The following is a 21,615-nucleotide window of genomic DNA, read 5'->3' as shown; positions in this document are numbered from 1 at the left end:
GTCAATGTTATGGCCTCTTTTATTAAATGGATTTAAAACGTATTTAAGGAACTTTGTCACACTAAGAGGAAATTTGAAACACAGACACAGAAACATAAGCTTTGGAGCTAAGTGATTGCTGAAGCAAGTTAGAAAAGGAGAGATCCACGAACAAGATGCAATGGAAAATCTAGAAGGAGCCAGGGGAACATCTGAGTCAGAAGCTACAAGCCCAGACTTATGATGTTAAAAAAAAACTACTTTCTGAAATGATTTCTGATCAAGCATCTTAACAGTAAGTTTTCCCTCAAGGAAATATTGCAAATAAAAGATGGAGTTTATTTCAGGTAATTTAAGAGCTAATAACAAGTGATGATAAATAGAGATAATCATGATTTTAAAAAAAAATATACCTCTACTGACTATTCTGTTCAGTCATTTATCCTGTGAGCTTAGATGCTGAAGATTATTAGCCCTCAGGACACAGGAGTAGAAGACAAGAAAAAAAAAACACAAACATTATTACATTCACCTGATGTTTCCAAGAATGCATTTCCATGAAAAAGCAAACGGGGCAAAGCTATCTGTTACCCTCTCTAAGCAGGGCACAAAAGATCAACAGTACAAACAACTTTATAACAGGTAAGTCAAGTCAATACAAGCCACAATTCAACATTAATAGCTAGTAACACAGATGACAGAGCTACTTACCTGCCTATCTAGTAGGAAATTAAAATAGGTATTTGAATTGTATCTTTGTATGGAGAGCTTTGCTACATTATGTAATTCATTTGACATCGTTGTGGTTCAATGGGATTTCCCAATCTGGAAACCACATAACAATTCAGGGAACAGTTGACAGCAAGATTCATAAGGTTCTTGGTAGGTAATAAGTTATGTTTTTAACAAGCTGCACTCTGCAGTGTTGCTCTTTCTAAAAGTAGTGTGCATTACTGAGTAAAGAGGTTTAAATTCTGCCAGCAGCTCAGCCAGACAATCTAAAAAGCTGGTACAACTCCAAATTTCTTTTGTGAATTTCTTCCTTGCGTGCTTAGAAGCACCTGGCCTTTTAATCTGAAACTATGGAATTGGAAGAAGTTTGACAGAAATTAGCAATCAGTTTAAATAGTAAAAAAAAAAAAATTCTAAAAACTTCTGATACAATATAATCTACATGAAAACGACTGACATTTTACTGGGAATTGATTTTAAAATTTTTTTTTCAGCGTGGATTATTTTTCCTTAAAGACTGCAAACGTGGCCTTGCTCCAATGAATCTCTATATTCTCCAGTTTATATGTTCTTGTAGATTGCCAAATTCAGTAGCAAGGTGTATAAACTTAATAGTTGTAAAATAGGTTTAATGCACAACTTCTATGAAATTCGATGCCAGTCAGATTACTACAACAGTTTGCTGCTTAAAGAAATTACAAAAGATATGGCTTAATTATGCTTCGAAGTAATCAATAACTTAAACAATTAGGTGTTTTTTTTGATAATGAAAAACGTAAAACTTTGATCCACAAAGTCCACATGATCAGAATACACTTAACCATCCTACCACTGACTAGCAAAAACACATTTATTTCCTTGGCCCTTAAGATACATTTTAATAAATGTGCTGCCAGAAACAAAGAGATAACAGCATTAAGCAGTTGAACAGACAACTGCCTTGGATATAACAATAAATAGCAACATCGTGTCCTGGAGCGGCCTGATAACTACTTTGCTAAGTCTCCGATTTCACTTATACTACTATAGGGAAACCGCAAATGGCACTCTTCAACTACTGAAGAATAAATAGTAGAATACCGTAATCCGGGAAATCTGAAACAAAGATGGAAATCGCTCAGCAGGTCAGGCAGCAACTCGACACCACCTATCAATTTAGAATTGTGGTGGTAGATTTCCAAGTGATGGAAGGAGAAAGAGAGACATAACAGAAGACACAATACACACCAATTTGTTCACAGTTTTCAATTAGTTTATGCACAGTTGCAGCTTGAAGATGAAGCCGTCTCTCTGTTAGTGCAGTTGATTTTTCATTTCCTTCACCAGAATGGAAAAAATTTGGTGCAAACACTACAGCAAGGTTACTGGCATCCATTTTGTTCTCTTCTGACCTATGCAGGGAGTAAAATATTCAAAGATTGTGAACAATCCTTGGAACCATCTGCACGTTTCTTTGCTACTACATCCCTTTCCATTTTGCTTCTTTTTTTCTGCTTGACTTTAAGTAGCTTTACCCAAACTGTGTCCTGATTATAGGACCAAAGTAAATATCTTAAAAGTGCTTAATAACCATTTGCTAGCAGATATAGAAGATCTGTCCAGGTGACATCTTCAAATTTGCCCTCCCACTTTAAACAAAAAGTACATGTTTCTTTGTTATGTTGAAATCAGGTGATGTGTTTGAATTGTGGGCATCAAGTATCTCTTTAATATACCATTTTGAAGAATACCAATGCATTAACATATTCGACATTTGCTACATATTGAGTTCTCTTCCTGTAACGAAGGGTAGAAGTAGAGAAGGGTAGGAGGAAAACAGAAACGGAGAGAGGTTGAGCACCAAGTTCCAAACTCTTATAGGAACACGAAAAAGTTATAAACATGGCCTCATAAGTGAGCACTTTACTTTAATTTATTTTAAAACTGCAAAAAAGGTCCTGACATTCTAATCACAATTTAAAAAACACAGCAAACAGAAAGAATGAACAACGCAACCCTTCAGTGGGTATCTCATCTCAATATTGCTCTTAGAAAACCAGCATACATTATATAAATGTATGAGTATACATTAGATCCACGCTTTTGATAAGAGTGCCCAAAATAAGATTCCATTTCCAATATGAAAGATTTGTAGCAAATGATTCAGTATTAACAGATACAGCTTGAAATAACGAAGTAGTCAAGGAATAGAAAAGATAGTTAACAGCGATAGCAAAATACAGTGAAATGGATGATTTTTTTTCCATTGAGGAAGCACACTAAAACATGCCTAAATCTTCATACACAAACAAAAACAGAAGTTTCTGGAAAAGCTCAGCAGGTCTGGTATCTGTGGAGAGAAATCAGAGACTTAACATTTTGGGTCCAATGAACAATTCTGAAGAAGGGCCACTGGACCTGAAACATTAACTCCGATTTCTCTCCACAGATGCCACCAGGCCTGCTTAAGCTTTTCTGGAAATTTCTGGGGCTTTTTCCTGATTTTCAGCATCTGCAGTTCTTCCGGTTCTTAAATTTTTATACATTGGCAACTACCATGATTCAAGTATTCTACTTAAGTATGTTTATAATACATACCTGAGAGACACGTTATTAAGAAAATTCAGGAAGTAGTGCAGTGTATCTGAAGTTCTCTCAGGTAGTAAGCAAGATAGAAGAATTGTAGCAGAAATACTCTCATCACTTTGCAGTTGCTGTGCTTTGAAGAAGGCTTCGTGCAATTCCATTGGGAGCATTGGCTCAGGTAGCTCCCTAAAAAACTGTTTCACCAGCCCTGCCACATCACAAGGGGGAGCCATAGTAATACATTTTTCACCTTGATCCACTTTTGCCTGCTTAGACAAAGAAACAATTACAACAATGCAGACATATATCATTACAATTTGGGGGAGGCAGCAGCAGCAAATTGGATGATACCAGATGACTATCCCCATCCTACATGTTATAGACCAAATAACTTTTATGAAGAATGAAAATAGGGAGAAAGATTTTAAAATGGAGACAGCCTACCAGGAGCAAATAATCTAATTATATATAAACAACTTAATTTGACATTGCTATTTCATCCAGCACAGACTCTTTGGAGGGCATCCTGAATAATTTATTGTACAGTGTACGATGACCTTAAAGGAAATTTTTTAAAAATATTGATTACCTTTAAAGCTTTAAGGCGAATCACAGATCCTGATTTTCTGAAGAGCCCTTCTGTGTGAATATGCTTTTCTAAATAGTTACAAGCATCAACTAGAAATCTGGAAAGTAAATTCATATCTGATCGTTACAAAACATCACAGTAACAGTCAGTATATTTGATATTCTAGTTTTAGAAAATTTTCAAGCTTCAAATGTTTCAGTTAGCTCAAAAAAAAACCACATTACATTTAAATGAGCTTCAAAAAGAGTAAGCATAAACATAACAGGAACAGTTTTCACTGAAATACACTCATTTTATAAACATTCTGGAATAAAATGGATAATCAAGTGCTGCAAGGAATCCTGAAAATTTGAATTCTGAAGCTCGATTTCAATTTCAGATCACAATCCTGATAATACTGTAACTTTGGGTCCAGGCCCCCCACAATGTGAAAGAATGTGGCATAGTGATAATGAATTGAATGGAATTAGCTTTATTGTCACGTACTCAAATGAGTAGAGTGAAAAGTTTATATGTTGCCACTTACAGCGCCATCTTAGTTAGAGAGGTACCTAGGTAAAAATCCTTAGTTACAGAATAGAGAAACGATGTAGATAAGTTACATTACAGCTTTACACAGTATAACCATGGGTCAGGAACAAACAAGAAGCAAAGTTAAAAAGACAAACATCACAGTTTGTCTTCAAAGGCTCTCCACAGCAGACCAATGCAGGGGCCTCCCTGCGGTCTGACCACTGGCTGCCACCATCAGAACACTGGGTCACTAGTTACTGGCAACCCCGCTTGTGCTGCTGGTGTCGCTGTTCTAACTGCTGGTGAGTATTTAAATCTCAACGTGGGATAGTGATACCAGGTATGTAGGCCATTCGCTTTGGTATTGAGGTTTATATACCACATTACTCAGATGATTATAGGCAGACATCCTTTTGGCTTGACAGTAGTATCCTGTTAATGGATAACACAACTTGTGTTGCTACTGAATAGCAGCAACATGAACTAGAGATAGTAAGAACTGCCGATGCTGGAGTCAGAGATAACAGCGTGGAGCTGGAGGAACACAGCAGGCCAGGCAGCATTAGAGGAGCAGGAAAGCTGACGTTTCGGATCAGGATATTCATTCATGGGCTAAGGGCACTGCTGGCTAGGCAACATTTATTGCCCATGTCTAATTGCCCAGAGGGCAGTTAAGAGTCAACCACATTGCTGTGGGTCTGGAGTCACATGTAGGCCAGACCAGGTAAGGATGGCAGTTTCCTTCCCTAAAGGACATTAGTGAACCACATGGGTTTTTCCAACAATCGACACTAGATTCATGGTCATCGTTAAGATTCTTAATTCCAAATATTTATTGAATTCAAATTCCACTATCTTCTGTGGCGGGGTTCAAACCTGGGTCTCTGGATTAACAATCCAGTGTTAATACCACTAGGCCATCGCCTCCCAAGTTGTGGTGTATGATAATAGCTACCCTGATGAGTTCACATGATATACAATGAGAAGCTTATGAATGGCCCTAGTCTTGTCATCTTTGGTCTGGAAAAGTATCTATTCCACCTCAGATTACCTGAGAAAGGTAAAGTATTTCAAAAGTTTGAGCAACAGTGCAGCTAGTTCACGTTGCTAACACAGTGTGGAGCTGGAGGAATACAGCAGGCCAGGCAGCATCAGAGGAGCAAGAGAGCTGATGTTTCAGGTCAGGATCCTTCTTCTCAAATAGGACATCAAGCAAAGGAAGTTTATTTGACCGATTCACTTCAAACATGAATCTAAGCACAGGACAGAGTTCATGATGCCGTGAGAGGAAACTATGGATTCAAATATGGCAGTGTATTATCTACATATTGTAAATATGCACTACTTAGGAGATTAGGTATCAACATGTCACTCGAAAGATATGCTTCTTAGGGAACCCAGCAAAGATACTTGAAAAAGCTGGGCCTAGCGAGATGCCATGGCAACATTATTTATTATGTATACATGATGTTGTTAAAACTAAACTCATCTTGTGAATTGCTGAGTTCATAAGCTCAATGAATACTGATTTACACAATGGCAGTGGGTTTAAATTGCCATTTTATAGCATTATAGTAAAATGTCTGTGCCTTCCTGAGTGGCAAGAATGGTTAAAAGGCTTGAAATGTCACTTCATGCTGTATTTCTCAAACTGATGAGCAGCCCTCAAAATCTGGCAGTTACAGTCGGTCATTAACTGATGCATTCTGTGGTAATGTAGTACATTCTGCCAGAGTCCATTTGCTAGCCAATCAGCACTCTCCACAAATGTGATTTTCCCTTCAGTTGGTACTCTTGTAAATTATTCTTGAGTGCAAGACAAAAAGCTTTGACAAAATATCATTATTCAGCAATACTCAAAAGGTACACTACCAAACTGCAAAAAAAAGTTAATGTTGTCTGCTCCTCAACTTTTAAAAGGATTTTTAAATTATCCAAGTAACATAAATAATAAAAAGTGAGAAATAGGTTTAAGAATGATTTGAATTATCAGGTCATTGGAATAAACTGACCAAATGAAGAACAGGTCAAGACCTAGTATGTAGAAAAGTAGAATTAGTTTTCTAAAAGCACACCATCTTAGCCATTAAATAATATTATATTTCAAACAAAATAATTCTCATAATTTTCCCAACACAAAAATAAAAACTACTTTTGCTTGCAAACATTTTCTATATAAAACTAAGATCACTAACTAAATGTTTAATATTCTCAGTCTTTCAACCATGTAAGAAATGAATTCAACCTCGTTAAGTACTCACAGAGGAATGGTGCCATGTTCAACGACAGTGCTTTGTGGTAGAGCATGCAGAGGGGTGCCAAAAACTGCATTGTATGTGATGGTCTTGTCCTTAAAAAAAAAATTCATAAAGATCATACGAGTGTGTAATTGTATCAAATTTTGTATTACCAATGTTACCAAAATAATTTAAAGAAAATGCAAGCACATCCACTGTTAGGAGAGATGGAGCCTATGAAAATACACATCTGGTTCAATTCCAGCAGAACTCCTCTCTACAAGCGCAATTTAACTTGATCATAGTCTGGTCAACCTGTATCTAAATTTTCTGAAACTAGTTAAGAATTGCTATTGAAACCTTGTATACATTAGCAGTATTATACAATTAGATTTCAACACAATTCAGAAAAACCTTAACTGCCATGAATAAATGCTCCTCTCTACTGGAACAGCTGTGCTGGAGCAAATGGGGCACACTACCACAACAATCAGTGGACCTAACAAATATTGCACATTATGGTTTCAAGAGGGCCTTGGACAATTATTTGGATAGAAATGATGCGCAAGGATTATGGTGAAAAGGCAGGAGACTGGCACTAAGTAACAGAAACAATACAGGGATAATGGGCTGAATAGACTCCTTCTGTACCTAATTGCAATTCTGTGAAGATTCCATCACTATTTTAATTTAGCAGTGTGATAAAGGAAAACTTAATTCATACTCAATGAAAATAAACATGTCAATAAATTTAGTAAGGAGCAGCAAACAGCAACACAGCTTGATAAACAACATTATGACAAAGACTTGCTCATGGCAAATAATTCATTGGCTGAAGACCGACACTGGAACTTTTCAAAAAAGAAGTTTTAAACTTAATCAAGGACACTTACAAACTAAAAGTGGCTATCACAATTTGTATTATTGTGTAGTCAACATTCCACTCCACAGGGATAGAGACACAGGTTCCACAAAGACTCTACCAGATCCAATTAACCCCTGGAAATGCACAATCATAAAGGAGATATTCATAATATCCAAACATAAACGAACCAGCCATTTAGAATGTTTTTTGAATAAAAGGCCTTGACCTTCTTAAGGTAAGCATGCAGATGTAGGTGAATCAAATCTCTTTTTTGGAACATACAATGGAGTTTTGAACTTCTAATGGCAGTTAGGGATTAAGTCATGTGTCCAGCCAAGCTGTGTATGTGTTTAAGGATATATTTTAACAGAAATAATATTTGTCGCCGTGAGAGGTACGGTATCTTCTCTCTGCATTGCCACCTAAAGTGACACTCTGTTACCGAGTTTGACTAGGTCCACAATCCTGTAAATAGAGGTCTTTTAAAGCAAGACTTCTGTTTCTACAATGTTTCCGAAATAAAATGACACTTTCAGGCACAACCTTAACTGTCAGATGAACACCAAAGCCTTTGGATAGCTACAGCCAGACCAGTAACTATCAATGGATTCTTTTTTTCCCTCTCCCCTATGTTAACTTGGCCAAAATTCTGTAATTTCCTACTCTGTAATTTGTATTCTAACATGTTTGGATCAAGTACACGCATACTTGTGTACAAGCCAGGAAGTATTTTTACATTTTGTATTTCTTCTTTTACCTGGGTAGATTTCAGTACAATGAAACAAACTCCTTCCTTATTTAAATCATGAAGGTCTGTTTGGCTAGTTCTTTAACCCCAGCATATTATTACAACTAGGTGAGAAGAGGGGGAACTGGCTCCCTTTCTTTCTAACCTTCTCTGTTGGTTGCAAAGGTTCAAGCTCTTTCTAAACACTAAGCTATTCTTCTCTGCAAAAAAAAAATGTCATGAACTATTTTTTAACATTCCAGTAAAGAGGCAAGCATGCAGCCTTTGTACAGTCACTCAGACCGAACCCCAACCCCCCCACCACCACCATACACACACAGAGTTAATAATGGGGTATCTAGCATAGAAAGAGATAAAATATACACAGCTGACTCCTTTGGGCATCCTTGAGACGTCAGGTTTTAACCTGAGCCATAATTGGTTTATTGGGTTCTTGGATGATCAGCAGTAGCAAATATTACAGGCATCTTTTGTGTTCTCAGGGTCTTGATGCTTCTTTTTGGCAAGTGCTGTGACTGGATGCTTTACTTCTTGAGACACAGAGCATCTCCATTAGCCTGTGATTAGTTCTGCAGTCTAAAATCCATCTCTCCTGCTCAGCAAAAGAGAGCTTCTTGAATTAGCTCCAAAATGTGAAGATTGTCATTAATAAGTCAACATAGGAGACAAGGACATTTCATGCATTGCACAAAAATTTGGCTGGTTTTGTTGTCCTTGGTTAGTTACAACTCAGACTGGCTTTAGTTACTCCAGTTTGGAATCAGAGTTGCAGTAGTAATGTAAAGTTTTCCATATATATTAAAGCATGCAGCTCTCAACAGTATGATAGAAGCTACAATTTCTTTCCATCACATGTTTGTTTCTTTATATTTGTATTTCAGCTTTTATCCAAATCAGGAGCAGGAGCAGGCCATACAGCCCAAAGCCAGCTCCTCTATTCAATAAGATCACGGCTCTCTATTTCTGCTTAAAATTCCACGTTCTCATCTACCCCGAATAACTTCGGTTCGCTTGCCCAACAAGAATATTTTACTCAGAGATAGTAAGAACCGCTGGAGTCTGAGATAACAGTGTGGAGCTGGAGGAACACAGCAGGTCAGGCAGCATCAGAGGAGCAGGAAAGTTGATGTTTTGGGTTGGGACCCTTCTTCAGAAATGGGGGAGGGAAAGGGGGCCCTGAAATAAATAAGGGGGGCGTTTGGGCTGGGGAAGGTAGGTGGGATGGGGATTGCAGGTAGGTAGTGGTGGGGATTGGTCAGTGAGGTAGGAGGAGCCAATAGGTGGGAGAGAAGACTGATAGGTCAAGGAGACAGGGTTGAGAGGGAAGGTTGCTCTTGGGATGAGGAGATTTTGAAGCTGGTAAAGTGCATATAGAGACCATTGGGTTGTAGGCTTCCAAGGCAGAATATAAGGTGCTGCTCCTCCAATTTCCGGGTGGCGTCGTTGTGACAGTGGAGGAGGCCCAGGATGGATAGGTCGTCCAGGGAGTGGGAGGGGGAGGGGGAATTGAAGTGGTTCGCGCCTGGGAGGTGTTGTCATTTGTTGCGAACTGAGCGTAGATGCTCCATTAAGCGGTCTCCGAGTCTCCGCTTGGTCTCACCAATGTAGAGGAGGCCACATCGGATACAATAGACCATATTAGTGGACGTGCAGGTGAACATCTGTCTGACGTGGGAAGTTTTTTTGGGGCCTGGGATGGAGGTGAGGGGGGAGGTTTAGGGGCAGGTGCAGCACCTCCTGCGGTTGCAGGGAAAGGTGCTGGAGGTGGTGGGGCTAGGGGGGAGTGGATGAGGGAGTCACGGAGAGTGGTCCCTCCGGAAGGCAGATATGGGTGGGAAGGGAAGTATATCCCCCAGTAAAAGGACTCACCTTCATCCTCCTCCACCTGATCATCAATGAATACCACTCACGTTTGGATGTCGAACAGTTTTTCCACCGCCTCTATGCTGGTTTCTTTAACCGTGAGTCAAACCTCACTTCTACAGACCCCTTCTCCCACCTCCCACACATTCCATCCTCCTGGACATCACCCTAAGGCCTCCTGCCCTCCCTCGACCTCTTCATCTCCAGCTGCCATTGCGACATTGATCACCTCAACCTCTCCACCCCTCTCACTCACTCCAGCATTTCCCCCACAGAACGTGCAGCCCTCTGCTCCAACCCTAACCTCACTATCAAACCCCCCGACAAGGGAGGTGCAGTTGTGGTATGGCGCACTGACCTCTACATCGCTAAGGCCATGCGCCAACTCTCTGACACCTCCTACCGTCCCCGTGATCATGACCCCACCCCCGACCACCAAAACATCATCTCCCAGACCATCCAGAACCTCATCACCTCAGGTGATCTCCTGCCCACAGCCTCCAAACTCATCATTCCCCAACCCCGCACTGCCCGTTTGTATCTCCTTCCCAAAATCCACAAACCCGACTGCCCTGGCTGACCCATGGTCTTTGCCTGCTCCTGCTCCACTGAACTTATTTCCGCTTATCTCGACTCTATTTTCTCCCCCCGGTCCAGGAACTCCCCACCTCCGTCTGGGACACCACCCACGCCCTCCACCTCCTCCAAGACTTCCAATTCCCTGGCCCCCAACACCTCATCTTCACTGTGGACGTCCAATCCCTGTATAGTTGCATTCTTCATGCAGATGGCCTAAAAGCCCTCCACTTCTTCCTCTCCTGCAGTCTCAACACCCTCCAACGACACCCTTATCCACTTAACTGAACTCATCCTCACCCTTAACAACTTCTTCTTCAACTCCTCCCACTTCCTACAGATTAAGGGGGTGGCCATGGGGACCCACATTGGCCCAAGCTATACCTGCTTCTTCATAGGATACATGTAGTAGTCTCTCTTCCGCAGCTACACTGGCACTACCCCCCACCTCTTCCTCCCCTATATCGATGACTGTATCGGCACTGCCTCGTGCTCCCATGAGGAACTCGAACAGTTCATCAACTTTACTCAGACTTTCCATCCCAAACTCAAGTTCACCTGGACTATCTCTGATACCTCTCTCTCCTTCCTGGACCTCTCTGTCTCCATCTCTGGTAACCAGCTGGAAACTGATATCTACTTCAAACCCACCGACTCCCCCACAGCTATCTAGACTACACCTCCTCTCACCCACCTTCCTGCAAGAATGCGATCCCGAACTCCCAATTCATCCGCCTCCGCCGCATCTGCTCCCAAGATGAGGCGTTCCACTCCCGAATATCCAGGAGGTCATTGTATTTCAAGGACCTCAACATCCCCCGCTTCAGTGGTCGAAAACGCCCTCGACCTCATTTTTTGTGTTTCACAGATCTCAGCCCTCACACCCCTCCCCATAATAAAAACAAAGACAGAATTCCCCTTGTCCTCACGTATCACTCCATTAACCTCTGGATTCAACACATCATTCTCCCCTACTTCCGCCACCTGCAACCTGACCCCACAACGAAGGATATATTTCCCTTCCCACCCTTATCTGCCTTCCGGAGGGACTGCTCTCTCCACGACTCCCTCGTCCGCTCCATCTACCCCACGAGCCCCACCACCCCCAGCACCTTTCCTGCAACCACAGGAAGTGCTACACCTGCGCCTACACCTCCACCCTCACCCCCATCCCAGGCCCCAAAACAAAAAACTTCCACATCAGACAGATATTCACCTGCACATCCACTAATGTGGTCTATTGTATCTGCTGTTCCCGATGTGGCCTCCTCTACATCGGTGAGACTTGGAGACCGCTTTGTAGAGCGCCTACGCTCAGTTCGCGACAAGCGACAACACCTCCCAGTCACAAACCACTTCAATTCCCCTTCCACTCCCTGGACGACATGTTCATCCTGGGCCTCCTCCAGTGTCACAACGATGCCACCTGGAAACCGGAGGAGCAGCACCTTATATTCTGCCTTGGAAGCCTACAACTCAATGGTCTCAATGTGGGCTTTACCAGCTTCAAAATCTCCCCACCCCCGGCCTCATCCCAAGACCAACCCTCCCTCTCATCCCCACCTCCTTGACTTGTCCCTCTTCTCTCCCACCTATCCGCTCCTCCTACCTCACTGACCAATCTCCACCATTACCTACTTGGTATCACCATCCCACCTACCTTTCCCAGCCCAAACCCCCCTCTATTTATTTCAGAGCCCCCTTCCCCTACTCCATTTCTGAAGTAGGGTCCCGATCCGACACGTCAGCTTTTCTGCTCCTCTGATGCTGCCTGGATGCCATATTCCTCCAGCTCCACACTATGTCATCTAAGAACATTTTACCTCTGTTTAAGTAATACCGATCTTCATTCTTCATGCCAAAGGAAATAACTTCACAATTTCCTTCGTTATTCTCCATCTGCCAAATTATTGCCCACTTATTCAACCTATCTATATCCATTCGCAACCTCAATCTCTGCACAACAGTTTCCAAATTATCTTTGTCATCTGTAAATTTAGCTACCATGCCTTCACTTGCCTCAACTGAATTGTTGAGATAAATAGCAAAAATCTGAGGTCTGACCCTACACTTCAGTTTTCAGATAATGAACTCAATTCAAAACCTATTAAGTGTTTTAATTTTCCTCATTTGCTGTACATTAGCTGCTTACCTACTTGCTGACATCACTGCTTTTGCTTCCCAGGATACTTGCTTGACTTATGCCAGATTTAGACTATCATTGAGAATATTTAAAACTGATGTCAGCAACCAGCTTGTTGGTTGAAAAACCCAGTCAAATAATTGTTAAAATTGCACACAAGACTATTTAAAAAGGCTCACAGGGCTGGGCAAAGCACTACCCAAGTAGATGAACAACTTCACTTTTGTTTTTACAACAAGAACAGAAAACATTACTTTCAAGAGTTCACCAGTGTAATTAGAAAGAAAAGAACTTTCATAATTTCAGAACATCTCAAAATTTGATACATCCAACGAAATACCGGAGGTATAAACACTGCTAGTAATGTATGAACCACAAGGTCTCAAACAACGCTGACATAAATTTCAAATCAATTTGAGTAGAGTTAAAGGTTAAATGTTAGCCAGAAAACCAAGGAAAATGTCCTTGCTCCGCTTTAAAATAGTTCTGTGTAATCTTTTGCATTCATTTGAGAGGGGGTTAGGGCTTCCGTTAAATGGTTGGAAAGAGGGTTGGGACCAGGACTGAGAGGGCAAGGCTTGTTGAGACCAGGGATGCAAATTTTTTTGTTGGCAATCCATCTGTCAGGGAGTTATGCCAACGTAGGAGCCAAGGTTTGGGGTGTAAGGAGGGGGAAAGGCTGCAAGGCCTGCAGGTGAGCAGAGGCAGAGGCAGTGGTACAGATGGTACAGAAAAAGGGGTGGGAGAAGGCTACAAAGCAGAGCTAACAGTTTTAAACCTGGCAACAATGGAACACTCAGCTAGCTATGAGCCAGGAAAACTTGAAAACACTGAGGTAACGAATTCTTTGCAAATGAATGTGGAATCTCCAGCATTCCGCTGCACCTTTTCAAGTGTTATTATATGAAGGAAAAACATAGTGGATACTGTGATACTGGACACTGAATCAATTGTTAAATTTAACTTTAGTTTTCAGATCTGTATCTCAGATCTCAATCTCAAAATTTGGTGCCAAGAGTCTCTTTCTGCTGGTGGTGGGGGCTAAGACAATGTCATGTCTGCGCTGACATGAATATACAGCCCCAACAGAGGCAGGAGTATTACCATCGAGCCAAGACTGACACACAATGGCCTTTAATAACAGAATGAGCATTCCCAGACCTACCTTAGATGTCTATACAGAAGAAAAATTTCTATTCATATATAAATGAATGCCTATTATGACTTTTCCTGTTATTCTAAATTATTTTGCACATGCTACTTGTGGCAAACCAATCAAGAAATCATATTTACCAAAATATGAACACAAAGCTTAAAGTGATCCTTGAAGAAATGAAATTCCTTATATTCAATATTGTTAGTAGTTGCCCAAATTACAATCACGAATAGTCTGATAGATTGCCATTCAGGGCCATTATGGTTGAATGCATAATCATGATCTTTCTGTTCCATCATCTACCTTTTGCGCCCTACACTGACTTTTCTTTAATATAATCCATTTTTAAGCTCATATGCTACCACATGATTATTTGCCATCACATCACGCTCCTGCCAGAGCTCCTCTGCTCCACCTGTTCTTTTTCTTTTTTAATCCCCCTCTCTTCTTCCCTCCCCACAGCCCCGGAGGTGAATCCCAGGTAGAAACCCGTGCAGGGGAGGCAGTCTTGGAACTTATCTTGGAGCAGCTGAGTGCTGATACAGAGCGATCTGCAGGCTTGGAGCAGAGTGCGGACAGCTGTTAGACTGGGGTCTGGCGTAGGCCCTGCACTGAGCTGCTGCAATGTAATGTTTATTTGAAATCTTTTACCTGACTGTAATGTCAATCCTTTAACGATGTCTTATTTCTTATTTTTTAAACTCTAAAGTAATGCAACTACTTTTTAATCCTCTTTTGTATCAATGATTTGTACCTAGGTACTTGTACCTAAGATAGCACCATAAGAGGCAGACATTGTAAAATCTTTTCAATGTACTTCTACAATGGAGTACCTGTGACAATAAAGGTCATTCTATTCTATTCCATGAATTTTGGAAATAAAACTTGGTGAGCATGTCTGATATTTGAATATGAGCTGCTAGAAAAGTCTGCAATAGCTAATTGACTTCATGATGTGATCCAAATCCAAGTGATCTGAGTCAGCATTAAAGCTGTGAACTCAAATAAAACAATACAGTTCACATCCATCTGAAATCAAAGCAAAGTTGGATCAAATTCCAAACCAGAAAAACTGCATCAACCACCAACGTTCTGTTGGTAATTGGATTGTTTGGGCAAATACTTGGATCCAATTGATTATACCAATGACAATATTAAGCAAGAATGGAAACAGATGAACAATCATATGCATCAGGGATTGACGGGTGCTTCAGTTAAATCTGTTGAAAAATAAAGTTTGAAAATACTTGCAAAAGAAATACACAAAATTTAGTGTATTCTTGAGATCACACTAAACCATGTAAACACACAGTTTCTTGCAATTCTCTGATTTACCCCTAACTCACTGTTTAAAGAAACAATATTAACATTATATTTATTTCAATTAAATGCACACTTCTCGTCTAATGATGGTCTGCAATTCAATAGGCATGTTACAATAGGTTGAATTCACTCCCCAGCATCCAGCTTTTTATTTACCCTCATTGCATTTCACTAACCCAGTAGCACAAATTACACAGAATTTCACGGACACCCACTCCTACTAAATAATCTAAACAGTTTATTTCATGAAATTTATCAATTCTTGAAATACCTGTACCACTCAGAACTCATTTTCCCAACAATGTAAACACTACAGGAAAGAAATTGGATTTATCTGCCCTTTTCTCTGGAAGAAAATTGCCTGCAAGCTCCTAAAACAGCACTCAATGGCACATATATGCTTTGGGAGAGTTACAGCAAATGCCAGTGTTAAAACTCACCGGAATTACACAGGTCAGATTTGTTGTGGCATTAGCTTTTAATATTGATTTGATGCTAGCAGATTCTTTTTGGACTTAAATATTTAAGGAAACATCCGCTTGACCTCGCACTACTGAATGCTAGGTGAGGATTAGGAAAAACCCTCCTGCAGAGCTAATTTAAGAAATCAGCTTAAGTAAATTGATTGCCCATTTCTTCTGGCTTCTGCTTTAATTTTAGAAGTGTTTAGTGCTTACTACAGCAGACTGTAGGTGCTAAGGTCTGCAGGGAGTTGTATGACAGCTGCTAAAGGATGCAAGTCTGGACATCTGCGCAAATCAATTGCTTGAACAATCCGCTTGGAAATAACAGCGTGCCAAGGAAATGAACAAGAGACCACACAATGCAGCATAATCTGCTGGTAGGTACAGGAAAGGGCAGCTGTAGGAAGAAAGTGCTTTAATTAAGAGACCATATAAACACAGCATGTTCAGTCGCCAACTATCATTCTTAAACTTCACCCAGCAACAACACAAGGCGTCTGAAGGTATACTTACTGAGGCACAATGAAACCTTCCATCTTTTGCAGCCACAGCTGGAATGTCAGAGTAGGGAAAAGACCATGCTGACAACAACTACGAAGGTGCTGTGCTGATGACTTTCCAAGTATCTGGCCTCCTTCAGACCAGAACTCAATGTATTTGCAATATTTCATTCCCTGCTGCCAGAGAATCAGGGACAGTGCATTCATGGATTTTCTTGATTTGCAATATTGATTCCCAATAGTGTAGGATACCAGCGAGCACATGAACATCACTTTGTGAACATGCATAATCATTCTGTCCTACAACTGGAATAAAAAGATTTCACTCCCAGAAGATTTGCATGACCATAGGCATGGAGTGTTGTGGGTCAATGCCAGTATCCCAACAGCAATCGTGATGCCTTTGTTCTGAAGTTCACCATGCCAATTGGTTTGCCGTGCTGGCTTAATGCAAAGTGCTTAATAGGGGTTATTAGCTGACCACATCTCATTCCTGGTACACATTCCACATACTGCTAATGCACCTTGTACTCTGTGTTAATGATTACTGGCCTTTTTCTGTACACTGTCCCAAATACCTTACCCAATTCCTTGGTAGCAGAACTTGTGTACAATTTTGCTTTTTGGGGAAGAGGCAGTCACACTGTCCTTCACTTCCTGGTTGTAACCCACTCCTACACTGTCTCACAATGTGCAAATCCTACTTCATGCTAACCAAATTACACAAAGTGTCAGTCTCTGAGTTGGTGTCTACAAGTACGAATAAAAGTGTAGCTTTATCATCCTTGTCTTCTCACTTTTGCTCCACTACCTGATAAGGTTTCACTACTTAGATATCTGAAAGTAAAAAGGCTCAAGAGCAAGGATGCAGTGGGAAAAAAAGTGCATCCTTATATCACCTCCATGTAATTAATGTAAGATGAAGGGGGGAGGAGGGTGCAAGGAATATTAAGCAAGGGGATGCAATTAGCAGTGGACATCCCAACAACAGTCAGCACTCTCTCCTCCAAGGGGATGAAAGCTTCAGGCATGAATGGACCCTCCCAGTTAATTCATAGTGCCTCAACTGTATGCAAATTCATCTTGCAAAAGTGAATCAAATGTGTCAATAGTGCTGTGCAATCTATATTTAAATAATGTTGTCAGCGTAGAATACTTGCTGGTGAGAGCGTGCAATAGAACATGTGAATGTCTGGTGAGAGTCCTAACTGATAGAAATTGTTGGGGGGTTCAGGGGTGTGGCAGCCGAGGCCAGTTGGTCAGATATGGAATTTGAGGTTGCATTCACTGACCTTGATCACAACTTAAGTCACTGAACTTCTTTTCAGTACTGCGCTCAGGTCCTCGGAACATAGCTTAGATTCTGACCCTCCAGGCTATCTTCCCAAATGCCTTCTGAGCATATCTAATTGACCTCTTGAAGACAGGGGACAATTCCCATGCTGAGTTTTTCTTCAATGTTTTGCAGGCCAAACTATTTTCCTGAAGAACTGCCAGAACCTGCGCCAGCCACAGACTAATTTTAAATGATACTAGCTAATCATGGCATTTGCCACTTGATGCATCTACCTACATAAATCAACAGCAGTGGCCATTGCTGGAAGGTGAAACCACTGTAATCTGAAGGCAACACGAAGCTGATACACAACCCATGCTGCACTTGCACATCACTTATTGACGTCACCTGTGCTGCAATCAACAGATAAAGTTTGAATGTACATCAAATTCTGTATCCGTTTTTGGGGTGACTGAATTTAACCCCATGAAAGTATGATGTACAGTATTCTGTCAATTACATTATTCAATCTGTGTGTAGATCAACTATTTAGAGTAGGAAGTATTTCCTAGAGTAATAAGTGGAGGCAAGGACAGAAAATTGCAGTACTCAGACAACACAGAAGCACAAAAGGTCCTACAAAATATCATGGATCAAGTAAAATCTAGAACCTCACAACATGTATTCAGTATGAACCAAAAGACAAAAATAGTGGTAGTCATACGAAACTAGACTGAAGACAGAAATGGATGGTGCCACATTGCAATAAATAGAAACGTTTGTCCAACTAGAACTAAATGATAGGAAATGATGGTACACAATACCAAGTCAGAAATTTCTAGAGGATGTGGGATGCATTAACTAGAAAACACAAGCTTACAATGTGTAAAAAAAAAGCAACTACAGTTAGTCCAATTTCCTGTCTGCCACAGAAACCTTGACAATGAATAAAGATGTGTAAAAGAGGCTTTTGAAATGTGGAATGCTAAGATGTATGCTTAATATTCCATGTGCAGATCCTATCACAGTTTCAAGCACCTCCCCAAAAGTGACATGCACAAACAAAAACTGATGTGTGCTCAGTATTTCAGTCATTTGATCAGAGCTGAAAGCTACAGAAATATCTTCTGGAGGACTAAGTACAGGGCAGCAGAAAGAAGAGCCAACAGAGGCAGTAGCTGAAAGACAGAACTCGGTCGTAGGGCAGGATGCTGAGGAAAGCACAAGATAGATGAGTGCGTCAAACAACAACAAGCAGATGTGGGAGGAGTAGCTACAAGCAGGAGGAAGAGGAACAGTTTGTTGATACCCCTTCAATCCAATTTAAACATTATATTCCAGTCTGACGTCCGACCTCTACAGTCCCCCCGCCCCCAAAGCGCCCCAGTCTGTTGTCAACCCAGACCCATTTAAACTGGACACTCCATTCCGAATCCATAGTAAACATTGTGTTTGAAGGTGAATTCTGCCCCTCGAAATGTAAACACTGGGCGTTATCGTGCTATGCTCTAATTTCTTACCCGGCCTTGTGTCCGGTTGTTGCCATTGATCCTGTTCCAGTTTTTCACTTTGATCCCGTAAGTTCGAAGTTGCTGCACGGCGGCCAGTCTCAGCACATTCCTGTCGGCCTTCATGTCGGCGCGGTCCCGTAGCCCCGACCAAAACGTCCCACACGGATCCACTCACTTCTTTATCCTCCCCGCTCGAACCCCTTTGTTTTTACCTCTCCCACGGCCCCCCCCCCCCCCCTGGCTTTCAGAACCTCTCTTTCACCCACCCCTGCTCGGCCCTGAGCCCGAGCCCTGATTCCTCTCCACACAGCGGATCTCCCTCTCTCTGTCTCTCTCCACTCAAACGGTGGCGCTCCTGAAACGCGCGCGCTTCTGATTGGCCAAAGCCATTTCAAATCCAAGATGCGCGCGCAGTCTAACGGTCCGCGGCAAATAGTATATGAGTTAAGTATAGACCGAGTGTAAACAATAATCCGAGTAAAAACTGTAATATGAGTGTTAACAGAGGATAACGTAGACCAAGTCTAAACTGTAATCCGAGTGTGAACAGACGATAAAGTAGACCAAGTCTAAACTGTAATCCGAGTGTGAACAGAGGATACTGTAGGCCGAGTGTAAACTGTAATCTGAGAATGAATTGAGGATACTGTAGATCGAGTCTGAACAGAGCATACTATAGTCCCAGTGTAAACTATAATCCGAGTGTGAACAGAGGATACTGTAGACCCAGTGAAAACTGTAATCGGCGTGTGAACTGCAGACCAAGTGTGAACAGAGGTGACTGTAATCCGAGTGTGAACAGAGGATACTGTAGCCCAGTGTAAACTGTAATCCGACTGTGAACAGAGGATACTGTAGCCCAGTGTGAACTGTAATCCGAGTGTGAACAGAGAATACTGTAGGCCCAAAGTAAACTGTAATCGTCTGGAACTTGCTAATTATTCACATCCAAATCGTTAATGTACATCACAAACAGCAAGGGTCCCAGCACCAATCCTTCTGGTATATCGTTGGGCACAGGCTTTCAATTACAAAAATGACCCTCCATTATCATCCTTTGCCTCCTATTTGTAAGTCAATTTTGGATTCAGTTTGCCAACCTGCTTTGCATCCCATGGGCTCTTACCTTTTGAACCAACCTTCCACAGGGGACCTTGTCAAAGGCCTTACTGAAGTGTATGTAAACTACATCAATTGCACTATCTTCAGTGTATTTAGTCTCTTGAGTCTTCTGCTACCAATATTCTGGTGCTCAACTGAAACAGCCATATAAATATTGTGACTATGAGAACAAGTCAGAGGCTAGGAATTCTGCAGCATGTAACTCACTATTAGTTTCCCAAGAATATGTTGTTCTCAAGATACACGTCAGATGTTGTTGGAATACTTTCATTTGTTTGGATGAGACTCCAATAAATAAAAAACTAATAACTATCCAGTTAAAAACAATCTATTGATCAAGTCCCCATCTACCACCCTTAACATTCATCCTTTCTCCCACTGATAGGTAATGATAGAAGCATGTGCCTCATACAAGTTGTACTAAGTTATATAAGTTGTACTAGCAGCTCACCATGCATCCTTCAACAGGCCCTTCCAAACCTGCAACTGATGACCTTTACCCCAAAGCACAAGGTCATCAGTGGCTTGGGAACACCATCTTAATGATACCCTCTAATCCATATAGTGGCCATATTTGAAACTACTTGCTGCTGTTCCTTCAATGTCCCTGGGTCAAAATCTTGGAACTCCTTTCCTAAGAGAACGTAAGTGTACTTACACCAGATGAACTGCCGAGGTTCAAGGGCTTGGTTTGTTTGGGTTGGGCAACAATTCTGGCTTTTCCAACGATGGACGCTGACATAAGATAAATGAAAGAACAGAAACAAACCGGTGCTACCTAGTTAATAAAATAATAGAATGACAATTTTGAATCAGTGCCCAAAATAAAAGTCTTCTTTTTTAAAAAATCATTAAATGTTACTCAAAGCAAAATTCTATCATAGAATAAAATCTTTTTCGTCTGAAGCTTTAAATAGGCTAAAATACAGTGAATTCAACATTAACTTCCATTAGCTGAAGAGCATAGCTTGGTATCCCAAGAAGACTTGAAAACATAACTATAGGCAAATAATTTAGGACGTGACATAAAATTCTGTACTGTTTGAGGTGCTGACTCAATTATGAGATGTTAAACAAGAGACAAATCTGCCTTCTCACCTCATATCATTGAAGCTGAGCAAGGGATAATGCTTGATTTCCTGGCTTACATTTATAAATCAGCTGGAAAATCAAAATAGATCATCTGGTTGCTATCACAGTGTTGTTTATGGGATCTCGCTGGGCAGCAACTGCTTACTGTGTCTCCATGCACTACAACTGCGACTGTAATTTAATGGAGTGTTATAGAGTCACAGAGCCATATAACACGGAAACAGACCCTTTCGTCCAACAGTCCATGCCAACCGTAATCCCAAACTAAACTAGTCCCACCTGCCTGCTCCTGGCCCATAGCCTTCCAAACCTTTCCTATTCATATATCCATTCAAATGTCTTTTAAATGTTGTAATTGTGC

At 41.1% G+C, this 21,615-nt stretch overlaps 1 protein-coding gene across 1 annotated transcript in view; it reads right to left on the bottom strand.

Moving 5' to 3' along the window:
• The window catches only part of arhgap11a (Rho GTPase activating protein 11A), a 44,632-nt gene extending 25,386 nt beyond the window's left edge, over window positions 1-19,246 (bottom strand). Inside the window, exons 1-5 of the mRNA XM_020517062.2 lie at window positions 19,050-19,246; window positions 6,640-6,728; window positions 3,866-3,962; window positions 3,289-3,542; window positions 1,939-2,102 (exon numbers count right to left, since the gene is read on the bottom strand). Coding sequence (XP_020372651.1) covers window positions 1,939-2,102; window positions 3,289-3,542; window positions 3,866-3,962; window positions 6,640-6,728; window positions 19,050-19,163 — 718 coding nt within the window. The 5' untranslated portion in view covers window positions 19,164-19,246. The remainder of the gene's footprint in view (window positions 1-1,938; window positions 2,103-3,288; window positions 3,543-3,865; window positions 3,963-6,639; window positions 6,729-19,049) is intronic.
• Between the last annotated feature and the right edge of the window lie 2,369 nt (window positions 19,247-21,615).

The sequence above is a fragment of the Rhincodon typus genome, chromosome 8 (genome assembly GCF_021869965.1).
Source record: "Rhincodon typus isolate 14 chromosome 8, sRhiTyp1.1, whole genome shotgun sequence".
NCBI lineage: Eukaryota > Metazoa > Chordata > Chondrichthyes > Orectolobiformes > Rhincodontidae > Rhincodon > Rhincodon typus.
The sequence above is the reverse complement of the archived record's forward strand: the minus strand, read 5'-3'. Positions and strand labels throughout refer to the sequence as shown.